At 46.2% G+C, this 13,253-nt stretch overlaps 2 protein-coding genes across 14 annotated transcripts in view; one reads left to right on the top strand and one right to left on the bottom strand.

Moving 5' to 3' along the window:
* Positions 1-7,496, top strand: part of slf1 (SMC5-SMC6 complex localization factor 1) — a 35,554-nt gene extending 28,058 nt beyond the window's left edge. For 2 of the 3 annotated variants that reach the window (XM_071353899.1, XM_071353898.1), the window contains exon 18: positions 6,634-7,496. In XM_071353899.1, the coding sequence (XP_071210000.1) occupies positions 6,634-7,163 (530 nt within the window). In that variant the 3' untranslated portion in view covers positions 7,164-7,496. The remainder of the gene's footprint in view (positions 1-6,633) is intronic. The other variant, XM_071353900.1, reaches the window with a different exon arrangement.
* Positions 7,497-8,508: 1,012 nt separating this feature from the next.
* mctp1a (multiple C2 domains, transmembrane 1a) overlaps positions 8,509-13,253 on the bottom strand; it is a 206,702-nt gene continuing 201,957 nt past the window's right edge. For all 11 annotated transcript variants that reach the window (XM_071353886.1, XM_071353893.1, XM_071353889.1 and 8 more), the window contains one exon: positions 8,509-13,003. In XM_071353886.1, coding sequence (XP_071209987.1) covers positions 12,932-13,003 — 72 coding nt within the window. In that variant the 3' untranslated portion in view covers positions 8,509-12,931. The remainder of the gene's footprint in view (positions 13,004-13,253) is intronic.

The following is a 13,253-nucleotide window of genomic DNA, read 5'->3' as shown; positions in this document are numbered from 1 at the left end:
TTATATGTTGTCCACGGACCAATGAGGGTTCAAGGGCACTAAAGCTGCTCGAACCCTTACACAGTAACAAGTCTGAGTAGGTCACAGGATATGAAGAGATTATCGAAAGACACGTGCCTACGCCATGGATTTTCTTGGCCAATGTCATTTTTCTTAGCCATTTCCCTGCACTTCCTTAGTCATCTACTGACAAGACACTGTGCCTTATTGAAGTTATTATCAAAGTGCTGCAAATCAGCATAAAGCCCGAATACTGGTCAGCAAGGGATTTACAATGTTGCCTCCAATCTGTTGGTTCCTCGTCCTGTAGATGTCATAACGGCTTTGTGTGTGTGGCAGGTGTGCCCCTGGGGGATTACAGCTAGAGTCCAGCCTTCAACCCTAACCCTCTGGCCCATAATCTGGCTCTAATCTCTGTCTGCACAGGCCTATGTTTGGTTGGGTGATGAGCCCTTCAACCGGATAGCTCTCATTACCACCGCTAACAAACAAACATCCCTACGACTCTAGCTACTGCTAGCAGGCTGGGTTCACTTAAAGATGTGGGCTGCGTCTCAACAATGGCAAGTGGTTTCTAGGGCTGTGACGATACCAGTATCGCAATCATTTTTTTTACATGGCAAAAATGAAAACATGAAGTAGACCAAACTAGTATGTCCTTTTTAAAAACCTGCTGTGTGTAAAATATTGTTTGCTATAGCTTGGGAAATAAATACATGTGACTCTGGATGACAACACAATGGTGTTTGTTTCCAACGTTAGGGCTGTTTTCCTCAAGAAGTTAAAGCCGCTTCGTGTTTTGTTTCCTTGCCACGATACAAACAAGTATCGCCATACTGATATCGTCCCGGCCATAGTGGGTTTGTTTCTTTGTCTCCTGTTCCTTTATCCACAGTGATTTCACCAAATCAGTCGTCTTAAAAAAAAAAATATATATATATTTAGATTGGAGACTAGGAGAATAAGCTTTATTCCGCTGGCTGTTGAGATGTGTACATTGACTGTGGTTGGGCCGTGCCATTGGTTGATGCTGTGCTATTGTCTTCCTATGGTTGCTGTTGTTGTAGGGCAGGGGTGCTCCTCTGGGGGTGTTGCCCCTGGTCTCAGTTCACACAGTCTCTCGCTGTCTTTCTGTCAGGTGGAAGGGGAAATAGAGAGTGGGATGTTTACTGTGCTCTGCTGTGCTGTGGAGCCGCATCCCAGTCTGTTTGCCTCTGCGTCTCTCGTCTGGAACTAAAGCAGACACCGAGAGGGAGAGAGAGAGGGGGATGGAACTAGGACTCCTTGCTCTGTTTCTCCCCTCCTCCACTCTGGCTTTTGTATTTCTTGTCTTTGCCTGCCCTCTAAAGGCCAGAGGGCTCTGTGCTCTGTGTGTGATGGTGTGTGTGTGGCAATCAGGCTGCGTCTGACTGGTGCAGGCTGCAGTAGCATTCGCGAGGCGTGTGAATTCCCCCGCCTGCACGAGCAGGGCTACACACACACACGTAGAGCAAATAGCGTAATTACCCCTGCTCACATTTAATCCCCCAGGTGTTTTATTTATCTCCAGAGCAGCATATCTGACACATTGCGCCAATACCTGGACTCATTTTAATCGCTCTCCGTGATGCAGGAGCCAATATCGTACCAAGCCCCGGACACTCTCCCAACGCTCTCTCGCTCTCTGTGTGTGTAGGGGTGTGTGTATTTGTGTGTGCAGTGTAAGTGTGAGGTAAAGCACTGACAGGTTGTGAAGAATAGGCAGCGGCGGATTCCGTTGGAGGGAGGGAGGCCGAATCGGTTTAGGTCTTGCCGCCAAATATGGTGATGAGAGGAAGTCCAGTGGGAGAATATGGCGATACATCAGTCCTTTTCAGTCGATCGCTTTCTGAGTCAAAATACAAGCCGAGATCTACCGCTCAGATTTACACGACTTAAAAAAAAAAAACGTACGCCTATGTAACATTTAACCAATTAAAAAGCAGTTGTGTAGCAATGAGGTTTGTGCAGTAGCCTATAGACCCAATCCATTATCGCTGCATATTGGCTACGCTTTGAATTGCCGTGCTCTTCTCAGACCATTTTGAAATGATATTACAAACATTGTAGCCACTGTATATGACCATTTGATCACGCTGGTAATAGGTCATTTGTTGTATTACTTGTGAGGCACAGCTGAGTGAGCATAATCATTTGTTTTTAGTTTTTTATTGGACTGGATGGCCTGCATCTGATGGTCAGTCTGAGCAGAGGAAGGGAGCAGCGGTGAGGCTGCCTCTCACCCGACTCACCGACCCTCCCTCCGCTGGGAAAAGGGGACACAGTCCTTCAGCTGATGGCGAAACTTAAGCATTATTTCTGCCTCATGCACCAATGCATGTTGTTACTCCTATGACCAGAGAACGGTAAATATTCCTTGATATTAAAAAAGGCACAAGCCGCTAATAATAACAACGCAAGCTTATGGAAACGCGTTGCTGTGCTCATTCGTTGCGGCTGCAGTGCTGGTTGTAGCGTTTGTGGAAGTAGGGAGAACACAAAGTGTTGACAGGGCTGAATACCAACTTAAACATGAGCTTACTCATCTAAACAGCAGCTCTTTGCTGTATTCGTTGTCTCTCGAGTCCTAGTTTTAAACATTTAGAAATCTCACATGATCAACTTTGCTGTGCGTTCGAGGCTTCTTGTTTTTACAGTCTATGGCGCGAGGAAACAGGTGGTGATCTGGTTGTCCAGCGGTAGGTACCCTTGATTTGTTCTCTGTTTTTGTTTTACAGCAATGTTTGGTGATCGACTAGGGAATGTTTGTAGATCGACCAGGTGACCACTGAGCTAGGTGAAACTTGGCCGACATTCTGCAAATGTTCTCATTGATGAAACACCATCTCAATGCTGTTCCCCCAAATTAAAATCTGTTTCGAACAGAGTGCACAAAGTTTTGTAGACTTTGCCATTTCTAAAAGTTAGAAAAAATTGCATTGTTTAGAAGGAGCACAGGGGCGAATTGAGTTATTGCACATGTGCACTTCAGGGTAGGCGTTCCCTAACGAAAATATGCAAATACACGCTAGCTCGCTAGCTCCTGCTTGGCTCTGCCCACCTCCTTGTGTGTTCTGCCCACTATACTTCATTTGTTCCCATTTGGAAACTACGCCGATGAGATATCTTGAGTTAGTTACCGGTATTTTTGTAGCGCGTGTGTACAGGTAGACGAACACAGCCAGGCAGGATAGAAAGACCGCCACAGAGACAGACAGGTCTCTGCTGAATTCCCCCCCACGCCTCTCTCTGTCTCTGTTACTCCCCCATGTTGTGGCCTGTCTGTCAGGCAGTTTGATATGGCGGCAGAGCGGCAGGCAGGCCAGGACCACGTCAAGCCTGCCTCACCCAGCCTGACACATCACTCACACTGATGGGTCTGATTTGAGCCCAGGCCTCTTTTGCGTGGAGTAGGGAGGGGAGGAGATGAATCAGCTCCGGGGGGGGGGGGTTGAAAGAGAGGGGAAGGAGTGGTGAGAGCTCAGTTTACGGAGAAAGGGGGAGCAGAATAAGTGGGGGGGCGGGTTGGTGGCTGTGCCCATCATACCCGACTAGGTTTAGTATTTGGCTTCCTGTATTTCAATAAGTGCCCTGTAGTTAGCAAGCATGTAGGGGAGGGCCACAGGATGTTTCAACAGAATTTATAGTCACGGATGATGGTGCACTTCTTTGCCAGGGATTTTTCACACACAAAAACATGGATCGTTGAAGGCCACTTGAGCTGAGCCTGCATTCTGTGGACTGAAAAGATACATTTTTTTTCCTTTTTGGAGAAGAGTTCCAAAAAGTACTCAAGAACATGGCCTTCTGCCATTGAAATGTTAATTGACGGTGTGAAAGGCACATGCAGAGCACAACCCAAGGCTGGACCCCTCACTGAAAGCTACAGCTATTGTGAACAAAATATTCCCACTTTGGAAGTCTATTTTTGAGGCTCAAAACTGGAAGATGTTTGCGAAGATTGACCATTCCCGACATACAAAATTTCTCTCCCCCTCTCTTCAACTTGATAGACCTGGCAAATACTGTGAATGCTTCACCTCAAGGCCCAAAGCCCTTTGCCTGAGCATGACATGACTGACCTGAAACTTCATAAGCACTCCTTTTCAATGGGCCTAATGGCAAGGCCAAATAAACCTGGAGTGGTTTGGCTATTATTACCTGCTTTGTGTGAAGAACTCTTCTCACCTCGCCTACCTCTCTCTTTCCATCCCTCTATCCCTCCCCCACTCTCTCTCTCCCTCTCTTTAGTTCTCTCTAGAGCGGCTTTGATCGAAACCGTGCTCTTATGTCCTTGACTGCTGCTACCTGGCTGACCTCTGCATTGTAAATGTCCCCCGCTAATGTAAAAGTTTATGTAGATTAACGCGCCAATTTATGCAGATTGAGTTTTTTTGCCACTTGAGCTTGAAGCACTATAAAGGTAGATGAGAGCTGACCTCCCGTGGTACCCGAGTCATGTGCTTTACTTTCGCTATTCCTCCGAGCGCCAGAGCTGGCTAGCTGTATTCGAAGAGGGAAACAGAAAGAAACACTTCTTCATTTGCAGGCTCCTTTTTCTCTCCACAAGTCGTGATGGCCACCTTTTTTAAAAGGGGTGTTCCTCCACAATAAGTTCCATAATAAATAACATTATTTAGCGTGAGTACGGTATGCACAAGTCTATGTATTTACTATGTGTGCGAGAGCGCCAACCAATAATTCCAATGTGTGTACAGTGTTTATTTTAATACCTAGTTAAGGAACTACTTGAACTTGCTGAATGCCAGCTTCCACTCGTAAGGTAAAGAACACCATTTCAGTGTATTAAATCGTCGGACGAAAGAAGAGCCTCCCTTTTTTAAGCCTGATGCCGCCTCTGCACACGCGCCACGTGCATCCAACAACGAGGACAACAATTGTCCTTTACCCGTTCTGTTTCACAAGCCTCTGAGTGTCTGTCAAACAGAAACCGCTGCCTGGCTGTCTGTTGGCTGCCGTTCAGACTCTGTGGCGAATCGTCAGAGAGCCCTAAACTAGCTCACAAGTGGCGGGAACATTGCGGAGGTTGAGCAGTCAAGTGCCATCAAGTGTAGTTTGCCATAGAAATTGGATGTCTAAAAGCAAACAAAGGGCTCACACTCGGCCTGCTCCACATAGGCCAAGTGTGCGTGGGCCCGATGCTGGAAAAGGCTTTTATTATGAACACACAAAGGGAAGAGGAGAGAGGGAGAAGACAAGAAAATGTACAAAGTACTTTTAACACGTTGCCCTACTACACACAGTGAAACCGGCTTTGCGTTAAAGTACATTTGTATGTATGTACGTACGTGTCGTGTCCAGTCCTACTGATGTCGTGTATGAGCGAGGAGAAGAAGATCAAATCGGTCTTGTGTTTGAACGATAATAACTTGATTGTACTCTAGCCTCATCATGTCGGTTTCCCAACCCTTAGCAATGCCTCTCAGTTTGATTAATCTGCACTGACACAGTCTAATGTGTTACATAAGCATGTGTAAACCTAAAACGCCTATTAGGTCACAATCTCACTGAGTCCCCAACCACAACGTGACCAGTTAATAGTGTCAACGTAAGTTAGCAGTAAAGTGAGTTGAATGCCTTGGCTGGCACTGTGGGTTAACAGCTGCTCTCTCTCTCTGTCTCTCTCTGTCTCTCTCTGTCTCTCTCTCTCTCTCTCTCTCTCTGTCTCCACTGTATATATCTAAAACAGTCCCATGTAGTCTGACACTGAGTATGAAAAAACATTAGGAACACCTTCCTAATATTGAGTTGCACCCTCTTTTGCCCTCAGAACAGCCTCAATTCGTCGGGGCATGGACTCTACAAGGTGTTAAAAGCATTCCACAGGGATGCTGGCCCATGTTAACTCCAATGGTTACCACAGTTGTGTCAAGTTGGCTGGATGTCCTCTGGGCGGTGGACCATTCTTGCCACACATGGAACATTTTGAGTGTGAAAAACCCAGCAGCGTTGCAGCTCTTGACACACTCAAACCGGTGTGCCTGGCACCTACTACCATAACCCGTAGTAAATATTTTGCCTTGCCCGTTCAACCTCTGAATGGCACACATACACAATCCGTGTCTCGAGGCTTAAAAATCCTTCTTTAACCTGTCTCCTCCCCTTCGTCTACACTGATTTGAAGTGGATTTAACAGGTGACATCAGTAAGGGATCATAGCTTTCACCTGGATTCAGCTGGTCAGTCTGTGTCATTGAAAGAGCAGGTGTTCATAATGTTTTGTGTACTCAGTGTACTTTCATAATTACGTTTCTTAAATTGGCTGCTCGACCGGGCGTTCGTTGTGTGTCATGATTTCATCACTGATGCTTCTCAGGACCTAATTGCACATGTGTGCAACGTTTCAAAAACATGAGCATGTTTTCTTAAGAGTGGCACTGTTTTAATGTCGTTTAAAGTTGAATTCAATTTCACTCCCTATTGCTCGGTCATACGATGGTGTAAATATGGTATTAATAGCAGTAGTTGAAATGCCCAAAATATTGAGAATGGCAACGAATGTAGAAACTAACTAGAAATCTAAAGTAATCTTGTTGGGGTCAAGATGAAAGGTTAAAGTTGAACTCTGTCTGTCTCTGTCCATCTTTCCTGCAGGCTCTGAGCTGCTGCAGCAGAGGGACGGTCGTGGCCGGACAGCGCTGGACCTGGTCTCCACCGTCACACTGAGGGAGGAGCTTCAACGCAGCGCCCTTGCCGGAGACGCGGCCCTAGAGGCCCTGGGGTCAGAGGTCAGAGACCTACCCTTCCTGGAGGCCTGCTCCTGCCTGCTGACTTGCCTGCTTCTCACCTACCAGCTAGAGAGGGCTGTCCCCTTCCCTCCCCCCTTCTCATCCTCCCAGGCCCAGGACAGGCCTCTCTCCCTGGGGATGAAGCTGGCCAGAGCCCTGGAGAGCCACTCTGCCCGGAGGCTGACGGCGGGCTGGGGTGACCCACGGCTGGTGCGCCTGGCTGAGGACATGGAGACCGCGTTGGGGGTGGAGGAATGCCTGGCTCAGTTGTGTCCCGCTATCAGGGAGTGCCAGGGCCCACACACACGCCTCCTCATCACCCTGCTGGAGGAGATGAAGGCCCACAGAGTAGCGCTGCTCTCACACACACACACTGTGACACACACACCTGACTGATAATGGACATTGACTGCGGCCGTGATTCAATCCAAGGCACGTTATAGAGCAGAGCACTATAACAGACTTTTAAAGGTATTTTATGCTTTAGCCAACATGTACAACGTTTCCTGTGAATGTGATCTCCACTGTCTAGGTCCCTGCTCTATAAACTTTTGAGTGAATTGCGAAATGCATAAATTATTGTTGTTTACATTTGTATTCATGTTAATCATGTGACATTACACTACCACTGTTAGTCTTTTTTTTTTTTTTTTTCAATTGTTTCATACACATTTTCATGTTAACACTGTGTTTTTATAGATTTTGAATAAATATATTTTGTATTGAGAATTGGTACAATATGTAATGATTCACAGTGGCTGCACAACTTCCTCATATGGATGCAATCAAGGGCTAGGTAGGTAGTTATATCCTAAAGGATAGGTAGGTTTAACCAATTACCGCAGCCTTTTTTTTATTCAACTATGGGTCAAAAACCCAGTGAGTCATCATGGGTATGTAAAACGTGGGTCGCTACTGGTGGAGTAAAGCGGTCACAATAGGGCTCTCCTAGGCCTATACAAACTGCAAAGGATGAGAAGATCCAAGCCCCCTCACCTTGAACCTTCCTCTCCAATCTGTTATAGATTAGCACACTAGACAGCTGATTTTCGAGTGTTAAAACTGCCTCGTATTTAATCCCAGCCACAACGGGCAAATTCAGTTTGTATTACCTGGTGACCTGGGTGGGTGGAGATTTTACCATGGAATGGTCTAAAATAAGTCAAATCCTCCCAAACCGGTCTATGGTCGATGCTAAACTAATCTTGTTCTAAAGGAAGCTCCGCCTCAGGGGCTGAGCAATTGTGATTGGTTGGATAAAAGCTCTGTTTCATATCTGTCCGCATTGTGATCAAATTTCCTGGTCCCTCCCTTTACGCATATTATTTGACAGATATTCTTAAAAATATATATATTTATTTTAAGACTCATATTGATGCCATAAGTCATTGGTGCCACCTGTAAATTATTTTAGAAGGCGGGATAATGATTTTAATTATTTCACCGTCTACACTTGTAAGATGTCCGGACACAATGTGTGTCTGACTACCTTCAGAGGTGGCCAGGAAGATCAGATCAAAGTGTATTTTGTATACACCTGTCTTAAAATGTTGGCACAATCCGTGTGGACACGGTCAGGACTAAGGACATGTTAGAGCCAGGTATAAACAGCTCTTTAGTTGCAACACACGGGATGTGGCTTTGACTCCCGTAAGGCCACATATAAGCTGTGGTGTAGCCAAGGCTTGACCCATTCAAGGATCGCGAACAGAAAAATCCCAGTACAAACTCAGGACGCAGGTGAAAGGTAAAATAAACACTTTTTAATGACAAATTTAGAAATAAATTAATCCCACTAAATCAAATGGGCTAGCTCTGTCAGAGCATATAACTTACTCAAACTGAACCAAAGTCATTCCTTCAAAAATCAGAGGTTTATGGAGAGTCCCGATGCAGTGCAGGTGCTGCCAATATAATAAAGCCACTCAGGCCAGCGACACTTTCTGCAGAATTGAATGTTGTGGAACGTTCAAATAGAAATAGGCTATGTAGATCGAACATGCCTCTCTGGCATGTAGAATGAGGAATTACATTGGCTCAATTCACGGCATTTCTATCTGCAATGTTCAAGAACATTTGGCAACTGAACATAGACCAGGTGACCTGTATAGTACAGGGTTATGGGTCGTGTAGTCTTTACTATGGCGGCCATCTTAGGGCAGACCCCCCCCGTTTGACACCTACTGTGTGGCATGCCCGTAGGTGGAAGTGTCACATGTGCATGTGATCGTGCAGCACGAGACGGACAGGTGTCTATAAACAATAACAGTAGTACTTTAATAAGAGCTTAATCCGTTACAGGGAATGACAAATGAATCTCAAAGCAACTAAACTACAACTCAACAGGACTCAAATCAACATAATATTGGCAGAGCTACCCATGCTCTTCCCCCAATTGTCTTCTCCATGCAGGGGAAGATACAGTAGCCTCTAACCCTGTAAGGCTGTTCACTTCTTTATAGTGGCTGGTACAGGTCAGGAGTCTTTAAAATAAGCAACAACTCACTGCAGCAGTTCCACCATTGTGAGCAACCATGCTGCTTCGCATTCGATTGCAGAGCAATTGAAAGGGCAACAAACGGAGGTGCGTGTCAGTTGAACATGCACCAGCACAGGCACGTACGCACGCACACTCACCAAAGGTCTGTCTTTGTGTTTGGCAGTGGAAGCATCTATTGAGCCGGATGGGTCCTGTCATGTTTGGTCACGTAGTGTCCTGAGCTGGGAGCACAAGACAGAGATGGAAGAGCCTCATCTGCGGGCCACGTGGGGGGTAACCAGGAGTAAGACTAGCCCACCTCTGGGTGCTCAAGAATACAACCTAGCCTGGCCACACAAACTATTCCCTGAGTGGGGAACTTCAATACAGAGATGGGCTTATACTGTAGTGGGTGATTGTGTGTGTTAGAGGGAGCTAGCGATTACATCCTGACATGTGAGGATGATGTGTGTTTGTCAGAGGAGGAGAGACTAATGACCCAGTGTTCCTTCCTGATCTCTTCTTGTGGAGGGGAGTGCCACTGGCTGGGTACGCATGTCGTCATTTACGGGGCTGTGAGGAGTGATGTACAGGAGTTTAGATGGAGGCGGTTCAGACAGTGGCGGGACTCCCAGACTAATAAATGATCTGGTCAGAGGATTCACACAGGGGCCTCAAGGGCCATCCCGGGTGGTATGCACTTCAAACCAACCTTTTGTGTAGCTGGCTATGTATTTGTCTTCGTGAAGCTCAATGCCGTTTTTGGCAATGAATGAAAAATCTCCAAAGATGATACAAAATATTTAATCTTTTACAAGTTTTTCCAAAATTATCGACATACATCTGGTGAATTTATTGGTCGTATTAGATGTACATTATTTTCTCATAACTTTCCCTTCACTGCCCACCCACCCCAAATCCCCGTCCTTGTCCTCTACAACCATTGGCCAGGACTAGGAGAGTGAAGATGATGTCACAGGCAACACTGCAGGCGAAAATACCTCGGAGAGAAATGACAAGCATACACCTATACAAGATCATCAACCAACATCAGACCATTTACAGGCATATTATGTACATCATTCCAAAAAAAGTAAGTTGAGTAAAAAAAAAAGGGGGTGCAAATGAAAGTGCCATTTTCCTTCATGTCCGTCCGATACATTCTGTTTAGCATTTTGTTTTCTGTCGCGTCCTATAAATCACTTTGGCTTGCTTGCATACATCGCCATAACAATGTTATAAAACTTCTAATATTTGGATATAAGACCAAACACAATATACCCACCACAGTTACTGTAAATTATACCACGTACAGTAGTTCACACATACATATTCAGGTTTTCAAACGGTCCCCTTTAGGCAATAAAAATAGACACGAGTCTGCATTTTAGAGAGGATGATATAACCCTCGTAGGTCCTACTCTCCACGGAGCATGTTATTGTATTTCAAGTGCATCTCTCAAAACAAACCAATGGCCTTCCAAAGTAGCAGATCTACGCTTGTTGAAGTTTAAGGGACGGAGGGAGGGAGGGAGGGAGGGATGGAGCGAGGGAGGGGGGGGAGGGTATGTGGAAGAGTGGAAGGCCCCTTCAGATGTAGCCTACGCTGTGATCTTTCAACAGATGCTTTCGGGAGAGACCCAGGAGACGTTCCCTTCCGACAGGGCCACGATCCTAACCGCTGACGAATGAGAGAGGGATGATGGGAGGGCTTTGGAAAGAGGGTGCGCACACATACGCGCAAAGCCCTGCGGTCTCTGGCCACCCATCGTCTTGTCTTGTCACACATTGGCTAACTTGCTTGCTCGTCTAGCAGGCGACTTCTCGCCACCAAACGCAGCGTCTGGCCCTACAGGTTCACAGTCCCATCTACATCACTCTCCAGAGCCAGAAGAGACAGACAACTCCAGAAACATGCACATTTACATGTGCACCACATGTAGCATACACAGCCAGCATGCATACACACCCAGCATGCACACACACAGTGTACGGGGACACCCTCCATGCAGCTTGCTTGTTTGCTTTGCATAAACACCCCACTGGGCATAGACGTCAGTTCAACGTCTACCTTTGATTTACCCTCGGTTCAATTGTCAACTAACCTGAAATCAACCAAACATTTCATCTGGTCATTGAATTTAGGTTGAAAGTTGGGCGGGGGGAAAAAAAGGCGAAATTCCCTGACGTGGATCGAATTTTTGCAAATCCCTCAGCTTTCCCACGTTGATTCGACGTCATCGCGTAGCATTGTTTGCGCTGAACTGACGTGGAAACCACGTTGATTCAACCAGTTTTTTGCCCAGTGGGACACATACACACACATACGCGTATGCACAAACTCATCCCTTGAAAGAGAGATCAAAGTTGAGCAGGAGGTGGGGCAGATGGAGATGGCGGCCAGCCTGTGGCACAGTGCTGGAGTGTGTGTGTGTGTGTGTGCCCACTGAGGCAACATGTGGAGATGAGAGGAGAGGAGACCAGCCTTTCAAATAAGATTACCGCTTGGGCTGCCTAAGGCCTGCCTGGCGATTCTGTCTGCACAGGGTGACATCTATATTAGCTCAGTGGCACAGCAGCAATCTACACTTGCCTGCCTCTTCTGGGGGGAAACGACACCCTGTTTCTGGGTAGAAAAACACTGATCTGCACTATTGATGGTAGTGCAGATCGGGAGAATGGCATATCGGCAGGACTGCAGCAGTTTTCAGTTCCATTTAAAAGAGGAGTTTTTGAGGTTTTGAAGTTATCATTCATTTGGATCGTCAAGGACCACTGGAACATATGTGTATAGGCCTAAGAACTGAAAAGACAATTAACATTTGACCTCTTAAAATATCTAGTTGCTTCTCGCTGAGAAGTAAGAAATCGGTGAGAGGCAATTAGAAACGTGGGCAAAGTGTAAACGTACAAATACAGCTTCGAAGATGCCAATGAAGGGTGTACTATAGGGTTATCTGTTTTAGTTGTCTCTGTGCAGTGTGCGAGCAGCAGGACATACTGTAGGTGGCTAACGTGCTAATAGGTAACACTGTATACTGGCTGAGATGGAGGCTTGGTGCAGAAAGAACAACCCCCCCCAAAATAGAATAATTTAATCCAAAATGTAAACACAACAAAAAATTATTTACAACATTCTGTAAAATAATGAATAAATAAGCTCTTTATCTATTGTTCCACATGCTTACACCCAGAGGTCATTGGGAGTTCAGATTTTGAAAAGTAGACCAGCCATTCTACCTGTTTAGCGGCTTTCTGACTCTGGTAGGGTTAAATGATATGTTCCTTACGGGGAATTATGTAAAAAATGTCTGAAACCTCTTCGGATGAACTCATAACTGTCACACAGTCGAGCAGGACTTGTACATCCGTCAGACTGGTACAATGCTGTAGACACCTGGGTCCGGAATGATCCGGTCCACTTTCATCCACGCTCATCTCTAAACTCGGAATTTATCGATTTTTTCTCTTGCTGTCTCTTTCTACAATGATAATTACACTTCGGGAGCCTGTACATGTATATTTAAAGTCAGTAGAAGAGGGAGAAAGAGGAAAAAGATGAAAAAAGTGGAGTGAGAGAGAGAGAGAGAGAGAGAGTGAGTCGAGGAGGTCCAGACCAGCCTTCCTCTGCTCCTTGGTGTCGGGCCGTTGAGGGAGGGAAGATTCAGTGGACGGACAAAGCCAGCTACCCCGGGTTGTTTTTCTTTCTCTTATTTGGACTATGACTGAGATCCAGTTTCAGCTCTCGGTACTGCACCTGTTAAAACACACACACGCAGAAAGAGAGAGAGAGAGGGCGGTCAGGTGGGGAAAGTGCAGGATGCCGGGATAGAGTCAGTGAGCACCCTGGGCAGGCTCAGTGTGTCCGTCCAGCTGTGTGGAACAGTGGCCTGGGGGAAAGGATCACACAAACAAACAGAACAGGGCAAAGGCTCATGGGAAAGCTTGGAGAGAGTACAGAGCCATCCCCGAGTGCACGGAGGCTATTCAGGAGACACAGGTTAACC

The sequence above is a fragment of the Salvelinus alpinus genome, chromosome 19 (genome assembly GCF_045679555.1).
Source record: "Salvelinus alpinus chromosome 19, SLU_Salpinus.1, whole genome shotgun sequence".
Classification (NCBI taxonomy): domain Eukaryota; kingdom Metazoa; phylum Chordata; class Actinopteri; order Salmoniformes; family Salmonidae; genus Salvelinus; species Salvelinus alpinus.
This window is presented reverse-complemented; position numbering and strand designations above follow the sequence as displayed.